The sequence below is a fragment of the Adiantum capillus-veneris genome, chromosome 27, assembly GCF_014529385.1.
Source record: "Adiantum capillus-veneris isolate H3 chromosome 27, ASM1452938v2, whole genome shotgun sequence".
In the NCBI taxonomy this organism is placed as follows: domain Eukaryota; kingdom Viridiplantae; phylum Streptophyta; class Polypodiopsida; order Polypodiales; family Pteridaceae; genus Adiantum; species Adiantum capillus-veneris.
This window is the reverse complement of record NC_140957.1, coordinates 22,446,651-22,466,958: the sequence shown is the minus strand read 5'-3', so window position 1 is coordinate 22,466,958 and position 20,308 is coordinate 22,446,651. Positions and strand designations below refer to the sequence as shown.

Below are 20,308 nucleotides of genomic sequence, written 5' to 3'. Positions count from 1 at the left end.
TTTGTTAGTCAGAGTTCACACCTCTGAGTTTTAGGGTTAGGCCCCTCGGCTGGTGCTCTTTAATTTGAATGGAAACTAGGTTTTAAAAAATCGCCGATTCCTTCTAAGTTTTAGGTCCCTTGGCCATTCTTCTTGGGTTTAGACTTCATCTATTCTTCGGGTTCAGCTTCTCTTATCCTCTCGACCATTTGTTTCCAGTTGGGCATGCCACGTCATCACTTTGTAACACCTCCTCAAGATTCCAATGGTGTTTCAACTTCCACTTACACTCCTTTGAGGTATTCTTTCAAGTCATGCAAATGCACCACCCAGCCATGCTAGCGATTGTGCTCATTGTCTCCTTTAAGGTCCCAAGCCATGTTCTTTAGCCAAGTTGCAAGAGACATTCTAGCCCTAGTCTTAATAATACGTAGCATATTGTATAGATAAGAAGACATTTCTATCATGACCTCATATAAATGGTGGACGCCAGGTGTTGGCTGAAGGCAGAAGAATGCTATCATGTATCCAAACCAATCCTTGGTGTCAATTTCTGAAAATTCGTAGAAGAAGTGTCCTGGTCTGCCATCTGTGCTTTCTGGTGGGTGTCACTCAGTGCAATGTGCACGAAACCTCACTCATTCAATCTTTAGAGGAGGCAAACATGAGACAACAACTAAAATGACAACTTTTCTAATGGAATAGCAATAGTGAATTGACAAATGAACTGGAATAGCAATAGCATAAACCGAAATATAGACTTTGATGCCTGTTGAACCACTAGACTCTTAGTGTATACACAAGCCTCGTAGGTAGCACTCATAGCTCCTGACCAATGACCAATTAGATACAGAGGGTGAAGAGACTCGGTAGTGTATAGGGATGTGCAAGTGTTGTGCCGCAAAACTAGAATTGACCAAAATTCCATCGATGCTAGCTAACACATATATACATACAATGGCAAAGATTGGTACAGGCTTGGACACTCCAAGCAAGAAATCAATAGCCACACACCAATAGAAACTGCAAAATCACTTAACTTGAAGAGAGAGAGAGAGAGAGAGAGAGAGAGAAGAGAGAGAGAGAGAGAGAGAGAGAGAGAGAAATGAAATGTTATATTGACGTCTTCAAAAGGCCAAAGTGACCTATGAGACCAGAAAGTTACAATGCGGTGTATCTGATACAAAGTCAGATTAACAAAATAAATTAAACTAGGATAACAAAATATAAATACTACGGGACCCTAAACTAAACAGTACAATGTGAAGACAATATGGGAGGGGAGTAGAGATCCATCTTCATCTGCACTCTGGACGACGAAAGAGTATGGCTTGAATCCTTTGCTGTAGCCTCCTTCGAAACTGTGTAGCTCCTCTTCTCCATCGGGGTCGTCTAGATCTCCCTAGCTCCAATGCTCGGTCTATGAGAATGCCAGTAGTGCGGGTAGACCTCTCCACCGTTGGCTGCTCCTCTGTCTGTTCTTCTGGGTGTACAATATCTAGTGTAAAGAAATCTGTGATCTGTCTCTGGGATGTCTCTCTTCAGCTCTCCTCAATAAAGTTTCTCTATGCCTATGTAACTCAAGTAGATATAGCCCAAGACATCTTTGATCCTCATAACTCATGACCCTAGATAGAGGCCCAAACCTTCTCTGAATATAGAATGAAAACGGCCTCGTATCTCATAGTACATTGTGCAATGACATACGTAATGTACTTCTGTCTCTGGTCCTCAAATGCGCCCACGTCCAACCTCATAGACCCATTACAGTTCCAGGTAGCCATCTTCAGTGTGGTCCCATAGGTCTCGCACCGTCATGCAGTACGCCGCTCTAAAATCACCACCCGTCCATCTCTGTAAAAGGCTATCTTTCCCTTCTCCCTTGCCGCTGTAATCTCTGGCATTACCTCTCATATGTGCGAGCTGTGAGAGAGTCAGGTCATCACCGAGGAAAATACCTGTCTTTTTGAGAGTAGGCCTCTTCCTCAAGAATTCCTTCTTCTCTTCCAACGAGGGGAAGCATAGTATGAGAGCTCTCCCCTTTGAAGACTCACCCGTGCCATCACTTTTCTTACCTACCCTCCATGCCTTTGTGTGCAGAGGCTTTTCCATCCCCATCATGGATGTAAGGTTTGTGACCTCTTTCTCCACATTGTTTGTCTTTGAGACCGGTCACTCTCACATGCAGTGCTCGCATCCGCCTTCTTTGTTCCTCTTCGAGAGTCATGTTGATAAACGTCGGTGTACAAGGAGTTTCTTGACCTTTCCCTTTCTTGGCGACCTCAATCCATTTTTCAGCCTCGTCCGCCTTTTTCTGTGTCCTTGTTATCATCTCCGCCCATGAAGATGTCTTTGCCACACTCAGTTTCTCTTCCTCTGTTATCATCCTTACCTGTTCCTTAATTTCCTTGATTTCATTTAATACCGAGGGTTGAAATTCGCCTTCCTCTAGTCCATTGCTTACTCTATCAGCAAGCTCCTGTTTAAGGGCTTAGACTTCTTTTTTGAGTACCCGTATCTCGGCGTTTGGGTTCTCCTGTTTGAGGGTAGAGAGAGAGAGAGAGAGAGAGAGAGAGAGAGAGAGAGAGAGAGAGAGAGAGAGAGAGAGAGAGAGAGGAGGAAATGAAATGAAATAAACTAAAATGATATACTAACCTCTACAAAAGGCCAAAGTGACCTATGAGACCAAAAAAGTTACAAGTGGTGAATCTAGTACAATATCTTGACTACAACTAACAAGGGGGTGGGGGGGGGGGGGGGGGGGGGTGTCAGAGGAGATCCCTCATCGGTTGGTGGCGAATCTCGTCAATATCCTCCATAGTCAGTACTTTGACTGGGTGCTTCCCATGTCGAGCTAGGGTGATCCGGATCCTCTGATATGGTGAAGCCCCCCGCGAGAGAGAGAGAGAGAGAGAGAGAGAGAGAGAGAGAGAGAGAGAGAGAGAGAGAGAGAGAGAGAGAGAGAGAGAGAGAGAGAGAAATGAAATGTTATATTAACGTCTTCAAAAGACCAAAGTGACCTATGAGACCAGAAAGTTACTATGCGGTGTATCTGATACAAAGTCAGATTGACAAAATAAATTAAACTAGGATAACAAAATATAAATACTCCGGGATCCTAAACTAAGCAGTACAATGTGAAGACAATATGGGAGGGGAGCAGAGATCCATCTTCATCTGCACTCTGGACGACGAAAGAGTATGGCTTGAATCCTTTGCCGTAGCCTCCTTCGAAATTGTGTAGCTCCTCTCCTCCCTCGGGGTCGTCTAGATCTCCCTAGCTCCAATGCTCGGTCTATGAGAATGCCAGTAGTGCGGGTAGACCTCTCCACCGTCGCTGGTTGCTCCTCTGTCTGTTCTTCTGGGTGTACAGTATCTAGTGTAAAGAAATCTGTGATCTGTCTCTGGGGATGTCTCTCTTCACCTCTCCTCAGTAAGGTTCCTCTATGCTTGTGTAACTCAAGTAGATAAAGTCCAAGACATCTTTGATCCTCGTAACTCATGACCCTAGATAGAGGCCCAAAATCTTCTCTGAATAGACAGTGAAAACGGCCTCGTATCTCATAGTATACTGTGCAATGACGTATGCAATGTACTTCTGTCTCTGGCTCTAGATGGCATAAGCGGCATATTCTGTTATCTGCCGGTGTCCCTCTGAATCTGCCAATCTCAATCTCGAGTTGATGTGAGGACGTGCGTATCTGGCCAATGGCACAACGCAAACCATGCGAAAGATGCGTGTCCATATAGCTAGGTCGAATCACAAACCCATCCCCCATGAGGTGGAGAAGATGCTCTCTATAGAAAGCCATCTTTGTGCCCAACTCTTGTAACGGCTCTATCCATGTCCTTCTCGTGTCCAGCTGGATCAAATCCTGACGGATAAGTCTATTAATCTCTACCCGTGTCAGAGACCTCAAGGGTGCCTGAAGAGAGTATTGAAAAGGAGGCAACCTATCCATGGTGAAACAATGTGTCTGAAACCATGATGTCATCTGAGCATACCAGCATGATGTGTCCCCATTAAAAGCTAATTGTCTGGAGGACTCTAGAGCCACCCTGGCATATCTGTCTCTGGTAGTATCCCATAGACTGTGTACAAAGGAGACTGATCTTGTGAGCGCCTCAATCTCCATAGGGGGGGCAGCTAATTCTGCTCGAATGATATCATGCGGTATAGAAACCTTGGCTCTAATCAGCCGAGAGATCATAGATACCAGGGGCTTCTCCATACGCCTCCACCCATCCTGGCCTATAGAAGGTCCCCAAACCTGCACCCCATATAACATAGTAGAGGCTACCAAAGTATCAAAGAGCCATAACTTTGTCCTAGGTTCCTGGAACTGAACTTGTGAACACATCCTCTCCATTCCTTCCAGAGCCGCACCGGCTCTAGTTAGTCTAGTCTCTGTTGCTCTTCTCAAAGAAAATCTCGGCCCCGTGAAGACTACCCCCAGGTAAGTGTATGCATTTGTATACTCCACAATCTCCTGACCATATTTGAAAGTAGGTACTGATCTCCTGACCCATTGCGGTGTGGTGTTAAACACCATAACCTTTGTTTTACCTAGGATTACACCCAGGCCACTATCCTCTGCAAAACTGCGTAGTGCGTCCAGATGTCGTTGCATACCTTTTGGTGAGTCAGATATCAGTACAATATCATCAGCATAAAGCAACAATGGGATCCACGTCCCTGCCAGCTGGGCACCCCTGTCACCCTTTCTGTCAATGTAATCAGACACCTCATCCACATACATACCGAATAGAGTAGGAGACAATGGGCAACCTTGTTTCACTCCAATAGTAGAGTGAACTAAATCAGATACCCCTTTTGGAGTGCGTACATGTCCCACCACTGATTTGTACAAAGCCATTATCCCCCAAATTACCTCTATGGGCACCCCCATCTCTTGCAGTCTGCGCATCAATCGAGCCCTTGGTACCATGTCAAATGCTTTGCGAAAATCCACAAAGCTACAATAGATCCGTCTCCCATGTGCTCTGGCCTCCTCAATGATGGCCCTGAGTGTCAGAATATGATCAAGAGTGGAGAAACCCCTCCTGAAGCCGGCCTGACCCTTTGCTCGTACACCCTCGCCCTCTGCCCAGCTACTCAGGTGTTGCTCCAGAATAGATGCATACAGTCGTGCCAATGTGTGTCCAACGATAATAGTGCGGTAATTCCCAGGCTCTGTAGGGTCACCAACCTTGAAGATGGGCACAATATTAGACAACCTCTAGGTCTCAGGTAATCCCTCACACATGGCACGATTGAACAACACTGCGAGAACCTCCATCAGCATATCCTTGGCATGTATAAAGTGCTCCGCTACTAGACCGTCATGATCATATGCCTTCCCGGTCCTCATCCTGTCGATGGCCCTTCGTACCATCTCAGGCGTAAAGAAAGTGCTCGTAGTTGGGCAAGGCTTGGTAGGGTCTGGAAGGGGTTCCTGTCCCGGAACCGTATATAATGATGTCGCATATTGGCCCCACACATCAGGTGAAGTAATCACTGGGGGAGGAGAGTGCTCATGGAAGAGTCGCCATGCCTCTCCGGAGTCCCTACTCAAGAACATCTGATATAAGTCTCGCTCCATTTGAGCTAGGTAAGCTCGCTTCTTCCGTCGCACAAGGCGTCGGCCGAGACTGTTTGTAAGTGATGACTCCTAACGGAAGATCCCTCTGAAACTGTGCCCTCATCTCTCTGCATTCCTCATCATACGAACTATTCTGTGGCATGCTCCCAGCATGTCGTCTCTTACCCGGCTGAGTGTGTGGATATGCTACTGATGCAGCCCCATGCAGCGTCTCGGTGAGTATATTGGTGCACTCCTCCACTAAGAGGCCTGTACCATTTGTGCTAGCTGTGCCTTCCAATAGACGGTCCCAGATCTCCTCTGTATAAACGAAATCAGTCTCTGGTGTAAATGTATAGCGGGTGTGTGGCCTGCCTCCTGGTGTCTGGGTTGTACTATACTGAAATTTAACGGACAGTGTCAATAGAGCATGATCTACTGCTATGCCCACTGGCCTGGCTCCCACTGTGTAATCCTGAATGCAGGGGATAAAGCTCGGTTGTGTCATAACATAATCTACTGTACTGGCCCCATGTCTATGTGGAAAGCATGTGAAACCGGCTGCTCTAGGAAATCGCTGTAAGCCATTAAGTATGGCTAATCCATGTGTGGTCGTCATTTCCATGAGGTATCTCCCATACTCCGTTTGCTCTCTGTCATCTGAGCATCTGTCAAGCCCCAACTCACCCGCATCCAGCTCTCGAAGCACCTCATCTGAGGTGTCGTAGAAGACTGTCTGCGAGTTGCCCGTTCGAGCATTGAAGTCCCCTAGGAGAATGATATCACCATCCCTTGAAAACTCCCAAATGTCATCATCTAGGATAGAGAAAGGAGACTGCCCTCTGGATGCGGTATACATTGATGTACTGGGAGGAAAGTAACATATGGCAATATATAGGAATCGACCTGTGTCAGGTCTCAGTCTCACCCACATATATCTAGCATGATCATCTCTTCGTACAATATGCAGTAATGGTTGTAGTTCCTCTTTGAATAGCACTGCTACTCCTCCTGAACCTCTACTCCCGTGCTCAGATCTCGCATTTGTCCTGTGAGCTGTTTCCCATCTGTATCCCACCACATGTGGCATTACCTGTCCAGGGGCCTGATGAGTCTCTGAGAAGAACACAATATCCTTGTCTTTGAAACTCTCCTCAAATGCACCCACGTCCAACCTCATAGACCCGCGTCCAATTTAAGGTGAGGTGGCTTCCTAGCCTAGGGTAGTTCTCTCCTGTCCAAGGAGAAAGAGTTCCCTTCAGTCCAAAGTTTATTTTAGTTCAAAGCTCCCTTCAATCCAAAGAAAGTATAATGAAATATTTTCCTTACCACAAAAAGCTTTTGGTGTCGCATAACCACCTCACCGGCACCATCTAGCTCGTTGCCGCTGAGATCAACCCACGATAGATACCTGGAGTTCCCAAGTGTAGGCAGTATTGTGCCCGACAATGAATTGTTGTTGAGATGCAGAAAATTGATTCTTGGCATAAGCCCCAGCTCCGGCGGAATGTAACTTGTGAGACGGTTGTTTGAATTTGAAATAGTTAGCTACTTTAGGCTGCTGCAGTTTGAGAGGGTGGGCGGGATGGTGCCGTTGATAAGGTTGAGGTTGAGCACCAGTAGCCATAATTGCCTTGTTGCGCCGCGGATGTCAATGGGTATTTCCTGTTCAATAAAGTTGCCCTACATAACCATCTCTCTCATGTTAGGCATAGCCGGTAGCGGTGTCGGGAAGGCGCAAGTCATAAAGTTGCAACTGACATCTATTGCAGCAAGGCTGCTGCAGCTCTCCAAGGGCACCACCCCAGACAAATCATTGTCTGCTAATAGCAATCTGCGGAGCGAAGGACCACAGGTCTTGCCAGGAATACTTCCTGTGAAGGCATTTGCACCGAGGTCAAGTACCCTTAACCTACTGGAGTTGGGGAGGGATGCAGGAAGAGGCCCCGTGAACTTGTTGAAGCTCAATACAAGCTTATGCAGAGCCGGCAATTGGGATTACCTTGTTTCTTCTTGTTGCCGAAAGATCCAGCTTCTTAAGTTGGTGTAAAGAATCCCCAAAATCGGGTAGTATTGCGCCTGTGAGATTGTTTTTGGAGACGGAAAGCACCTCTAGGCTTACTAGCTGGTTGAAGATGGTGGGAATATTTCCAGGAGTTCAAGGAGATGTTGACATGGCGCAAGCTTTGGTAGGAGCTGAGGGATGTGGGAATTGGGCCTGCTATAAAATTTTTAGAGAGATCTAATAGAGTTAGGTCTGAGCAACTACCAGCTATGGCAGTTGTGAGGTTCAAGGTAGATAATAAGAAGGCTTTAAGAGGTATTTTCGCCAGTTCCTTGATTAAAGGAAATGTTAAGATGTTTAAGTGTCCTGCATTGGCCGATACCCATCGGGAGGCTGCCTGAAAGGCTGTTGTTTGAAACGTTAAGCCATGAAAGAAAGGGCGCCGCAATGGAGTAGAGAGCGCCAGAGAAGTTGTTGTGCGAAAGCCTTGTCAAGCACGCAATCAAACCCTTCCCTTCCCCAAGATTACAAATCCACTCCCTGTCGTACTGCGCCTGTTCTGCCTCCGCCATTAAAAGAAAATAGCGGCTGGATGAACCGAACCCGGGTGGGGTACTCGACTTTTTAACGTTGATCGTCTATTTCTATCAACAATCTGATGATTCATCATCGAACCCACTCTGCGAAGCTACCATACCAGTTCTCGTGAAAGTGGAATGCTCAGGGCAGGATTGGAACTACTCTACTGGGTTTCTCCATCTTTCGAGATAGATCATCTAACCTATAGATTAGGTGGTTTGCGGGCCTCTAGTTGACTTTTAGCGCGCCTCCATTATTAGGTGCCACGAGCTGCGGCTAATTCTTCAAGTAAGTGTCTTTTCTCTGCAGTTTCTGTCGATATACCCAAAGAAAAGAAGCCGATTTCGACGGTACAGACTTTGAGTCTGGAACAGGTACTTCGAGTGAACTAGCTGACGTGGATGAAAGGTGCTGTTACTTCGAGCAAAGTACCTGACGTGGATAAAGTCATGGGTGAAGATGCAGGTGCTTCAGGCCTTTAGTAGATGAAGAACCGGGTGCTTTAAGTAAATTTGAAGTAGCTTTAGTAGATGAAGGATTCGTTTTATTTGCTTTCCGCCTTCTGAATCCCGTCACCCGCTATCCCTTTCACGGCAACCACAAGTCCTGCGAGCAAAACGCAACCTTAAACCTTACCGTGCCTTCTTTTCTTGTTAGGTGGTGTTGGTCAGGGGCAAGCCCCCGTCTGGCCGTCTGGCTTATCTGAGTTAAGCTTATCCGAGTTAGACTTATCTGAGTTGAGCTTATCGGGGTTAGGCGAGCCGGAGGTCATATAGTATATGAGGGGTTACGAGAGCTATCATTCAATAGTTTGTCGGTCGCTCCCGACGACCATGTTGGCTGCCTTTTTGTCATTAGCTCTGAAAACACCCTGAAGCTGTGCACATTGCCTTTGTCTGTGCATTTGGGAGTCTGGTAGTACCAGCACATATCCAGGTGTCCCCTGCGCTCACAGCACAACACAATAAGATATGTGTCACATGCACTCACTAACCGCGCCATCTCGAAGTCGTCGACGTGAGCCTCTAGCGCCTCGTCAAGAAGCACATTCGCTGTCTTGAGGTCTCGATGTAGGATGTTTGGACGGCAATCATTATGGTTGAATAATAAACCTTTGCCTGTGCCCAGAGCGATCCTTTTCCCTAAGGTAACTTAAGTTGGAGAGCCGTGTGATGGGTAACCATTCAAGTTGAATGCCATAGTACTGATGCCTAAGGCTGTGAACCAGATACCTACCACGGGCCAAGCAACTAAGAAGAAGTGTAAAGAACAAGAATTGTTGAAGCTAGCATATTGGAAGATCAAACGACCGAAGTAGCCGTAAGCAGCTACAATGTTGTAAGTTTCTTCTTCTTGACCAAACTTATAACCTGCATTGGCAGACTCATTCTCAATAGTTTCTCTAATCAAACTAGAAGTTACCAAAGAACCATGCATAGCACTGAATAGAGAGCCGCCGAATACGCCAGCTACACCCAACATGTGGAAAGGATGCATAAGGATGTTGTGCTCAGCCTAGAATACGATCATGAAGTTGAAAGTACCAGAAATGCCCAGAGGCATACCGTCAGAGAAACTTCCTTGACCAATTGGATAGATCAGGAAGACGGCAGCAGCAGCTGCGACTGGAGCTGAATAAGCGACAGCAATCCAAGGGCGTATACCTAAACGGAAGCTTAGTTCCCATTCGCGACCCATGTAGCAAGCTACACCAAGTAGGAAGTGAAGAACGATCAGTTCGTAGGGACCACCATTGTAAAGCCATTCATCGACGGAAGCTGCTTCCCAGATTGGGTAGAAGTGTAACCCAATAGCTGCAGAAGTAGGGATGATAGCGCCAGAGATAATGTTGTTACCGTATAGCAAAGAACCAGAAACGGGCTCGCGAATATCGTCAATATCTACGGGAGAAGCTGCGACGAAGGCGATGATAAATACAGAGGTTGCGGTTAGTAGGGTGGGAATCATCAAGACACCGAACCATCCGATGTAAAGACGGTTTTCAGTGCTGGTTATCCAGTCGCAGAAGCGACCCCATAGGCTTGCGCTTTCGCGTCGTTCTAAAGTTGTGGTCATGGGAATTTTTGGTTTTCGAAAAGGAATTAGTGATTCCCCAGGCTAGTAAGCCTGCTACTATGTAGCATATCACAAAAACCTATCCGTGTCAACCAAAATCAATTGAGTCTCTAGAATTCTTGGATACAGAGGCTTTTTCCCCGTATCTCAAAATTTTTTGTCACTTATTTCACAACCTGGATTCCCTAAAACAAGGGGAGAGGGAGAAATGAAATTTCTCTCCTAGGTAATGCACGCCCCTAATCAATTTTGGTCTCTAAAAAAAGAATCCTGCGTCAAGCCTTTTCATGGACGAAGCACTCCGCAGCTTTGCATCGGCCAACGTATTGTAAATATTGGAATAATTGACGAACTAAGGAGGAAGAGTAGTCGTCAACCCCTCACTCATCCATCTCTGCGTAGTGTTTCTCGATTCCCCGATACTTGCGCCCCGATTCCAATCCACAACGAAAAGATTGTGGATTGGAACTAATCTCATCTAAGCAAAACTAACGGAAGTGGGCAAAAGCTTTGTTTGCTTCCGTAACTTTATGTGTCTCTTCCTTCTTCCGTATGGCACTCCCAAAATTTCTGGTGGCATCTATCAATTCATCACTCGACCATAAAGCCATACTTCGACCTGAGCGTTTTCGACATGCGATCAATGACCACCGGATGGCCAAAGCTTTTCCTTTTGTAGGTACTACTTCAATGGGAACTCGATAAGTTGATCCACCCACACGTTTGGTTTCTGTGACTACATCGGGAGTTACCCCACGCACTGTCTGTCGCAGAACAGACAGTGGGTTCCTATTTGTCTTTTATCTAATCCACTTCATAGCCTAATAAAAAATCTGATAAGCTAGTGATTTTTTGCCGTTTTTTTCAGGATACGATCAATTAGCATGTTTGCCAATCGATTGCAATAAATTGGATCCGATTCGATATTTCTAATTTCGTTCGCTACACTGCTCCGATGTACCACGAGTTTACAACTACGTCAGACTTCAACCAATTTTTTTTTATGTCTTTTCCCGTTTTAAGCTACTATTTCGGCTTCTTCACTCCATATTGTAGAGTGGATCCACCGGTTAGTGGGGGATCTCCCTCCAAACTGCATGTGCGACTTTCGTCGAATACAGCTTTCCATATGATTGGGTAATAACTATGGTTTCCAACCAATTTTTATTCATCACATAAATCATATTTACTCATTGCACATTGAGTATCCGTCTCCCTCTCTTCCACGGAGGAAGAAGAAATAGGCATGGAAAGGAAAAATCTTGCAATTCAGTTATCTCACCAGCAATGTCCGTAGGTTTCCCGATCCAATCGGTAGATGTAGGCAAAGTCTCCGTCAAATATTCGTAGTCTTAACCCGAACCTGTTCCGGAAGGAAAAGGCTTTTTTTTTTTATCAGGTGGGAGTCCGGGTAAAACTCAACTTAACCTACTGAAGTAAAACACCTTAGACACCAAGTTATTTCACACAAATAGACGGGTAATGGTCAATCTTTGCAGTAGCAGGCTTCGGTCCCCTGGCAATGTTGGGTCGGCTACACATTTAACATATTAGAACAATTGATACGGAATCGTTGCGATGATACGAGTTGCGACAATGCTCTGCAACGCACTGGAACGCCCTTTTTTACGATCTTTCACTCCTACAGCATCTAAGGCTCCTCTAACGATGTGATACCTAACGCCGGGCAGGTCTTTGACTCTTCCGCCTCTTACGAGGACCACCGAATGTTCTTGCAAATTGTGGCCAATACATGGTATGTAAGCCGCTACCTCAAATTTGGAGGTTAATCGAACCCTGGCGACTTTACGTAGGGCAGAGTTGGGTTTTTTCGGTGTAGTTGTGAGATAGTCGACAGCTATAATGTCGCTATACAAAACCGTACGTGAGATTCGCATCTCATACGGCTCCTCGTCATTCAATTACTGTTAGGGGGAGAACTCTTCTCAATCGATTTCGACTACAAGTACAAAAAGAAATTTACGAAAAGAAATCTTACCCTTTTTCCTTGCAAATTCATTTTCAAAGTTTCGCCGTTGCGCCCCACCAATTTGCCGGATTGCAAAAAAGCAACGCAGATGGAAAAATGAAAAATATCCCAAATTGATGCGTGGGTTTACCGATACAACGAGTTTCCCGCCTTTGCGTCAATAATATGAGGCGGATTGAATATGGAGGAGATTGACGAGTCGGTATCAGCTTATCCACATGATTAATCATTTTCTGAGAAGGAATTCATTTTGAAATGAAGGCAGTTTCAACATCTCACTCTCGTTCTTCATTTCGTTCCGACGAGGCTACCTGAGGAGGATTCGGCAACCTAACGAACTACCCAATAAGAATAAGTAGGTGAACTAAACTATGGATCCATAGAAAATGGGAGGGATCTGATGACTATTTGTAGTTTACCATTGATGACGACGTGAATGTAGCAACGATAAAAAAAAAGGCTTAAAACCACTCCACTAGTAAAGCTCCAATTTATTTCATGCGTAGAAATCAATTTAAACACCTTTGGCAAAGACACTCTGCTAGGCCAACACTGACACTGAGAGATGAAAGCGGGGAGCGAATGGGATTAGATACCCCTGTCCTAGCTGTAAACGATGGAGACTAATCGCTGCGCGTATCAACCCCTAAGTGCTGTAGCTAACTTAGCGTTAAGTATCCCGCCTGGGGAGTATCGTTCCCCTTAGATCTTTAGGTGCTAGGCTAACGTAACCTCTCGGGACCGATGGTAGGCTAGGTGGTCCCTATGCTGGTGGGCAACCAACCCCAAACGCCAAGGCCAAGATTGCGGGGTGGAGTAAATGGCCAACTCGTCAGGCTCATGACCTGAAGACTGCAGGTTCGAATCCTGCCCCCGCACTACATGTTGTCAGCAGTTTTAAAGCAAAGAAACACCGTTTAAAAGAAAAGGAAAGCAAGCTGTAAGCAAAGAAAAAGATGCGATAGAGAAAGCAAACAAGCGAAAGCAAAAAAAGATGCGTTTGCTTTAAAAGAAAGCAAAATTGAAGCAAAGCAATCTTTGCCGGCCAACTGCTTTACTCCGTTCGACATTAGCTTTTTTGCGTGCTAGCTACACTACATAAAAGCATTTATGAAAATGTGTAAAAACAGATGCTAAAAGAAAAGCATTAATTGCACCATGCAATTCGGTGTATCTGATACAAAGTCAGATTAACAAAATAAATTGAACTCGGATAACTAAATATAAATACTGCGGGATCCTAAACTAAGCAGTACAATGTGAAGACAATATGGGAGGGGAGTAGAGATCCATCTTCATGTGCACTCTGGACGACGAAAGAGTATGGCTTGAATCCTTTGCCGTAGCCTCCTTTGAAACTGTGTAGCTCCTCTTCTTCCTCGGGGTCGTCTAGATCTCCCTAGCTCCAATGCTCGGTCTATGAGAATGCTAGTAGTGCGGGTAGACCTCTCCACCGCCGTTGGCTGCTCCTCTGTCTGTTCTTCTGGGTGTACAATATCTAGTGTAAAGAAATGTGTGATCTGTCTCTGGGGATGTCTCTCTTCAGCTCTCCTCAGTAAAGTCTCTCTATGGCTGTGTAACTCAAGTAGATATAGCCCAAGACATCTTTGATCCTCATAACTCATGACCCTAGATAGAGGCCCAAAACCTTCTCTGAATAGACAGTGAAAACGGCCTCGTATCTCATAGTACACTCTGCAATGACATATGTAATGTACTTCTGTCTCTGGCTCTAGATGGCATAAGCAGCATATCCTGCTATCTGCTGGTGTCCCTCTGAATCTGCCAATCTCAATCTCGAGCTGATGTGAGGACGTGCGTATCTGGCCAATGGCACAACGCAAACCATGCGAAAGATGCGTGTCCATATAGCTAGGTCGAATCACAAACCCATCCCCCGTGAGGTGGAGAAGATGCTCTCTATAGAAAGCCATCTTTGTGCCCAACTCTTGTAACGGCTCTATCCATGTCCTCCTCGTGTCCAGCTGGATCAGATCGTGACGGATGAGTCTATTAATCTCTACCTGTGTCAGAGACCTCAAGGGTGCCTGTAGAGAGTATTGAAAAGGAGGCAACTTGTCCGTCGAAACCATGTGTTTGAAACCATGATGCCATCTGTGCATACCAGCATATGTATCCCCATTAAGAGCTAATTGTCTGGAGGACTCTAGAGCCACCTTGGCTAATCTGTCTCTGGTAATATCCCACAGACTGTGTACAAAGGAGATTGATTTGGTGAGCGCCTCAATCTCCATAGGGTTGGTAGCTAATTCCGCTCGAATGATATCATGCGGTGCGGAAACCTTGGCTCTAATCAGCCGAGAGATCATAGATACCAGGGGCTTCTCCATACGCCTCCAACCATCCTGGCCTATAGAAGGTCCCCAAACCTGCACCCCATATAACATAGTAGAGGCAACCAAAGTATCAAAGAGCCATAACTTTGTCCTAGGTTCCTGGAACTGAACCTGCGAACACATCCTCTCCATTCCTCCCAGAGCCACACCGGCTCTAGTTAGTCTAGTCTTTGCTGCTCTTCTCAAAGAAAATTTCGGGCCAGTAAAGACTACCCCCAGGTAAGTGTATGCATCTGTATACTCCACAATCTCCTGACCATATTTGAAAGTAGGTACTGATCTCTTGACCCATTGCGGTGTGGTGTTAAACACCATAATCTTTGTTTTACCTAGGTTTACACATAGTCCACTATCCTCTGCAAAACTGCGTAGTGCATCCAGATGTCGTTGCATACCTTTTGGTGAGTCAGATATCAGTACAATATCATCAGCATAAAGCAACAATGGGATCCACGTCCCTGCCAGCTGGGCACCCCTGTCACCCTTTCTGTCAATGTAATCAGACACCTCATCCACATACATACCGAATAGAGTAGGAGACAATGGGCAACCTTGTTTCACTCCAATAGTAGAGTGAACTAAATCAGATACCCCTTTTGGAGTGCGTACATGTCCCACCACTGATTTGTACAAAGCCATTATCCCCCAAATTACCTCTATGGGCACCCCCATCTCTTGCAATCTGCGCATCAATCGAGCCCTTGGTACCATGTCAAATGCTTTGCGAAAATCCACAAAGCTACAATAGATCCGTCTCCCATGTGCTCTGGCCTCCTCAATGATGGCCCTGAGTGTCAGAATATGATCAAGAGTGGAGAAACCCCTCCTGAAGCCGGCCTGACCCTTTGCTCGTACACCCTCGCCCTCTGCCCAGCTACTCAGGTGTTGCTCCAGAATAGATGCATACAGTCGTGCCAATGTGTGTCCAACGATAATAGTGCGGTAATTCCCAGGCTCTGTAGGGTCACCAACCTTGAAGATGGGCACAATATTAGACAACCTCCAAGTCTCAGGTAATCCCTCACACATGGCACGATTGAACAACACTGCGAGAACCTCCATCAGCATATCCTTGGCATGTATAAAGTGCTCCGCTACTAGACCGTCATGATCATATGCCTTCCCGGTCCTCATCCTGTCGATGGCCCTTCGTACCATCTCAGGCGTAAAGAAAGTGCTCGTAGTTGGGCAAGGCTTGGTAGGGTCTGGAAGGGGTTCCTGTCCCGGAACCGTATATAATGATGTCGCATATTGGCCCCACACATCAGGTGAAGTAATCACTGGGGGAGGAGAGTGCTCATGGAAGAGTCTCCATGCCTCTCCGGAGTCCCTACTCAAGAACATCTGATATAAGTCTCGCTCCATCCGCTTCTTCCGTTGCACAAGGCGTCGGAAAGCAATCCGAGACTGTCTGTAAGTGATGACTCTTAAAAGAAGATCCCTCTGAAGCTGGTCTCTCATCTCTCTGCATTCTTCATCATACCAACTATTCTGGGGCATGCTCCCAGAATGTCGTCTCTTGCCCGGCTGAGTGTGTGGGTATGGCACTGATGCAGCCCCGTGCAATGTCTTAGTCGGTAGCGTGGTGCACTCCTCCACTGAGAGGCCTGTACCATTTGTGCCAACTGTGCCTTCCAATAGACGGTCCCAGATCTCCTCTGTATAAACGAAATCAGTCTCTGGTGTGGAAATGGCCCCGTATCTCCTGGTGTCTGGGTTGTACTATACTGAAATTTAACGGACAGTGTCAAGAGAGCATGATCTACTGCTATGCCCACTGGCCTGGCTCCCACTGTGAAATCGTGAATGCAGGGGACAAAGCTCGGTTGTGTCATAACATAGTCCACTGTACTGGCCCCATTTCTGTGTGGAAATGACGACTACACATGGATTAGCCATACTTAATGGCTTACAGCGATTTCCCGAAGCAGCCGGTTGTGAGAGAGAGAGAGAGAGAGAGAGAGAGAGAGAGAGAGAGAGAGAGAGAGAGAGAGAGAGAGAGAGAGAGAGAGAGAGAGAGAGAGAGAGAGAGAGAGAGAGAGAGAGAGAGAGAGAGATATGAAATGAAATGGTATATTAACGTCTTCAAAAGGCCAAAATGACCTATGAGACCAATCTGTTACAAAATGGTGAATCTAATACCATGTCTGGGTACAAAAGAACTAGAAACTACTACTAGAATCCATCCTCATCTGCACTTTGGATATCGAGAGAGTATGGCTTGAATCCTCTGCTGTAGTCTCCGTCGATGCTGTGTAGATGAAATGAAATGTTATATTAACGTCTTCAAAAGGCCAAAATGACCTATGAGACCAATCTGTTACAAAATGGTGAATCTAATACCATGTCTGGGTACAAAAGAACTAGAAACTACTACTAGAATCCATCCTCATCTGCACTTTGGATATCGAGAGAGTATGGCTTGAATCCTCTGCTGTAGTCTCCGTCGATGTTGTGTAGCTCCTCTCCTCAATCGTGGCCGTCTAGATCTCCGTAGCTCCAGTGCTCGGTCGATGAGAGTGGCGGTAGTGGTTGAATGAGTGTGGGCCGAGCTCTGCAATGATGACTGCTCCTCTGGCTGTCCCATATCTAGTGAAAAGAAATTTGTAATCTGTCTCTGGGACTGTCTCTCTCTATCTCTCCCCAGTAAAGTGTCTATATCTGTGTAACTCAAGTAGATATAGCCCAAGACATCTCTGATCCTCACAACTCATGACCCTAGAGAAAGGATTGAAACCCTCTCTGAATAAGCAGTGGAAATGGCCCCGTATCTCATAGTACAGTGTGCAATGACATATGTAATGTAGCTCTGTCTCTGGCTCTAACTAGCATAAGCGGCATATCTTGCTGTCTGCAGGTATCCCTCTAAATCTACCAGTCTCAATCTCTAGCTGATGTGAGGATGTGCGTATCTGACCAATGGCACACCGCAAACCATGAGACATATGTATGTCCATGTAGCTGGGTTGAATCACAAACCCATCTCTTGTGAGGTGGAGAAGATGCTCTCTATAGAAAGCCATCTTCGTGCCCAACTCCTGTGGCGGCTCTATCCATGTCCTCCTGGTATCCAGCTGGATCAGGTCCTGATGAATGAGTCTAGTAATCTCCACCTGTGTAAGAGACATCGAGGGTGCCTGAAGAGAGTACTGGAAAGAGGGCAGCCTGTCCATGGTGAAACCATGCGTCTGAAACCATGATGTCATCTGTGCATACCAGCATGAAGTGTCCCCCTGAAGAACTAACTGTCTGGAAGACTCAAGGACCGGTCTAGCATATCTGTCTCTAGTAGTATCCCACAAGCTGTGCGCAAAGGAGACTGGTCTGGTAAGCGCCTCAATCTCCATAGGAGGGGCAGCTAGCTCAGCTCGAATGATAGCGTGGGGTACGGAGGCCTTGGCTCTTATCAGTTGAGAGATCATAGATACCAAGGGCCTCTCCATACGTCTCCAACCATCTTGGCCTACTGAAGGTCCCCATGTTTGCACCCCATACAACATAGCTGAGGCTACTAAGGTATCAAAGAGCCACAACTTTGTCTGAGGTTCCTGGAACTGAACCTGCGAACTCATCCTCTCTAAGCCTCCCAATGCCGCAAAAGCTCTAGTTAGTCTAGTCTCTGCTGCTCTCCCCAAAGAAAACCCGGCCCAGTGAAGACAACCCCAAGGTAAGTGTATGCATCTGTATACTCTACAATCTCTTGACCATATATGAAAGTCGGTTCTGATCTCCTGATCCACTGTGGTGTGGTGTTAAACACCATAACCTTGGTTTTACCAAGGTTTATCCTCTGCAAATTTGTCTAATGCATCCAATTGTCGCTGCATACCCTCTGGTGAGTCAGAGATCAACACAATATCATCAGCATGTAACAATAATGGGATCCTCGTCCCTGCCAGCTGGGCACCTCTATCACCCTCTCTGTCAATGTAATCAGACACCTCATCAACATACATACCAAATAGAGTAGGAGACAATGGGCAACCCTATTTCACCCCAATGGTGGAGTGAACTAAATCAGATATTCCTTCCGGAGTGCGTACATGTCCCATCACTCATCTGTATAGAGCCATAATCCCCCAAATCAACACTATGGGCACCCCCATCTCCTGCAATCTGCGCATCAATCTAGCTCTCGGTACCATGTCAAATGCTTTGCGGAAATCCACAAAGCTACAATAAATCCGTCTCCCATGTGACCTGCTCTCCTCAATGATAGCTCTAGGTGTCAGAATATGATCAAGATCGAAGAAACCCCTCCTGAAACCGGCCTGGCCCTTTGCTCGTACACCCTCACCCTCTGCCCAGTTACTGAACTGCTGCTTAAGAATGGATGCATACAACCGTGATGTGTGCCCAACCATAATAGTGCGGTAATTCCCAGGCTCTGTAGGATCACTTGCTTTGAAGATAGGCACAATAGTAGACAACCTCCAAGTCTGAGGTAACCCCTCACACATAGCACGATTAAACAACATTGCAAGAACCTCTACCAGCATATCTCTAGCATGTGTAAAGTGCTTTGCTACTAGACCATCATAATCATATGCCCTGCTGGTCCTCATCCTGTCAATGGCTCTCTTTACCATCTCAGTGCTAAAGAAGGTGCTGGTAGGTGGGCATGGCTCTGTAGGATTTGGGGTCTTGTCCAGGAACTGTATATAACTGTTAGGAATTGGATCGTGCTAGCTATGGTGGATGAAAGAGAAACATAGCGTCAATGTGTGACTGTGTGTGTAAGCAAGGTTATCACTCAAGTGAATTAGGTTCCAAGATAGAATTAGCTTGGACTCATAAACACAATCTTGAGTATTGACTTAGCTTAGCACAAGCTTACCATAGACAAGCATGTAGTGCAAAATAGAGTTGTGTTTATTCATTCATGAATTGAGCTTTAAGTAGCTCTACAGCCTTGCTCCACTCTCTTCTCCTTGACTCACACTCTAGGACAAAGCTCACACTTTACAATCCTCCGCTCGAGGTTTGGACTATGACAAGATATTGAAGATGCAGAATCCACACAGGATGACAAGTTGCTATCCACACAGGATGGTAATATCTACACAGGCTAACAAAATCCACATAGGATGGTGATATCCACACAGGATGATAAAATCCACACAGGAAAAATCCACAAAGGATGATAAAATCCACACAGGATGATAAAATCCACACAGGAAAAAGTCCTCCTTTACAAGTAGAGAGGCTGCATCTTCAAAATGGGTCTTCATAAAAGACAATGTTGCTCTCGTCTTCATCCTTTTGGTCTTCTACTATGTGAGCTGATCCTCTTCAGTCTCTTCCCTTCGTTGCTCTGCTGTTGCTTCTACTGCTCTTGCTGCTGCTGCTGTTGCTCCACTGCTACTTGCCTCCATTTGAGTAGCACCGAGAAGGAGGGTGTCCCTTCCTACCATATTTGTTGCAAGGTTTGTTTGTGTAGCAGTCTTTCGCTACATGTCTCATTCTTCCACATTCATAACACTTTCTTCCGTTTGTCGATGTTGATGACGAATGCCTTCCCCTTGAGGATGTTGCAATAAAAACTCCTCTTGATGAGGTTAATGAACCTCTTTGCTTTCTTTCTTCTACTTGGACTGAGTTAATGACATCTTGAAATGGTGGCGTTGGTTCTTTTTCTTCAAGAATTGTGACTGAGTGGTCATAAGAAGGTGGAAGTGTACTTAATAGTATGGCCACTTTGTCATCTTCTGGCACTTCAACCTGGATGTAAGTGAGCTTC

General features: G+C 46.0%; 2 protein-coding genes across 3 annotated transcripts in view; one reads left to right on the top strand and one right to left on the bottom strand.

Moving 5' to 3' along the window:
- LOC147421628 (dynein regulatory complex protein 1-like) overlaps positions 1–20,308 on the top strand; it is a 49,708-nt gene that overhangs the window by 19,764 nt on the left and 9,636 nt on the right. The gene's annotated exons all lie outside the window — the stretch shown is intronic.
- LOC147421629 (uncharacterized) lies at positions 618–6,506 on the bottom strand. Its single transcript, XM_086502377.1, has 3 exons — positions 6,490–6,506; positions 5,616–6,403; positions 618–748 (listed from the first exon to the last, which is right to left on the bottom strand). The coding sequence occupies exons 1-3, from the start codon at positions 6,504–6,506 to the stop codon at positions 618–620; spliced, it is 936 nt and encodes a 311-aa protein (XP_086358503.1).

Bases quoted from the DNA above. Each gene is read 5' to 3' on its own strand.
- LOC147421629 (XM_086502377.1), bottom strand. The intron at 749-5,615 runs GTGCGACGGAAG...GTGGTTCAACAG, and splicing joins ACAGTCTCGGCCGACGCCTT to GCATCAAAGTCTATATTTCG.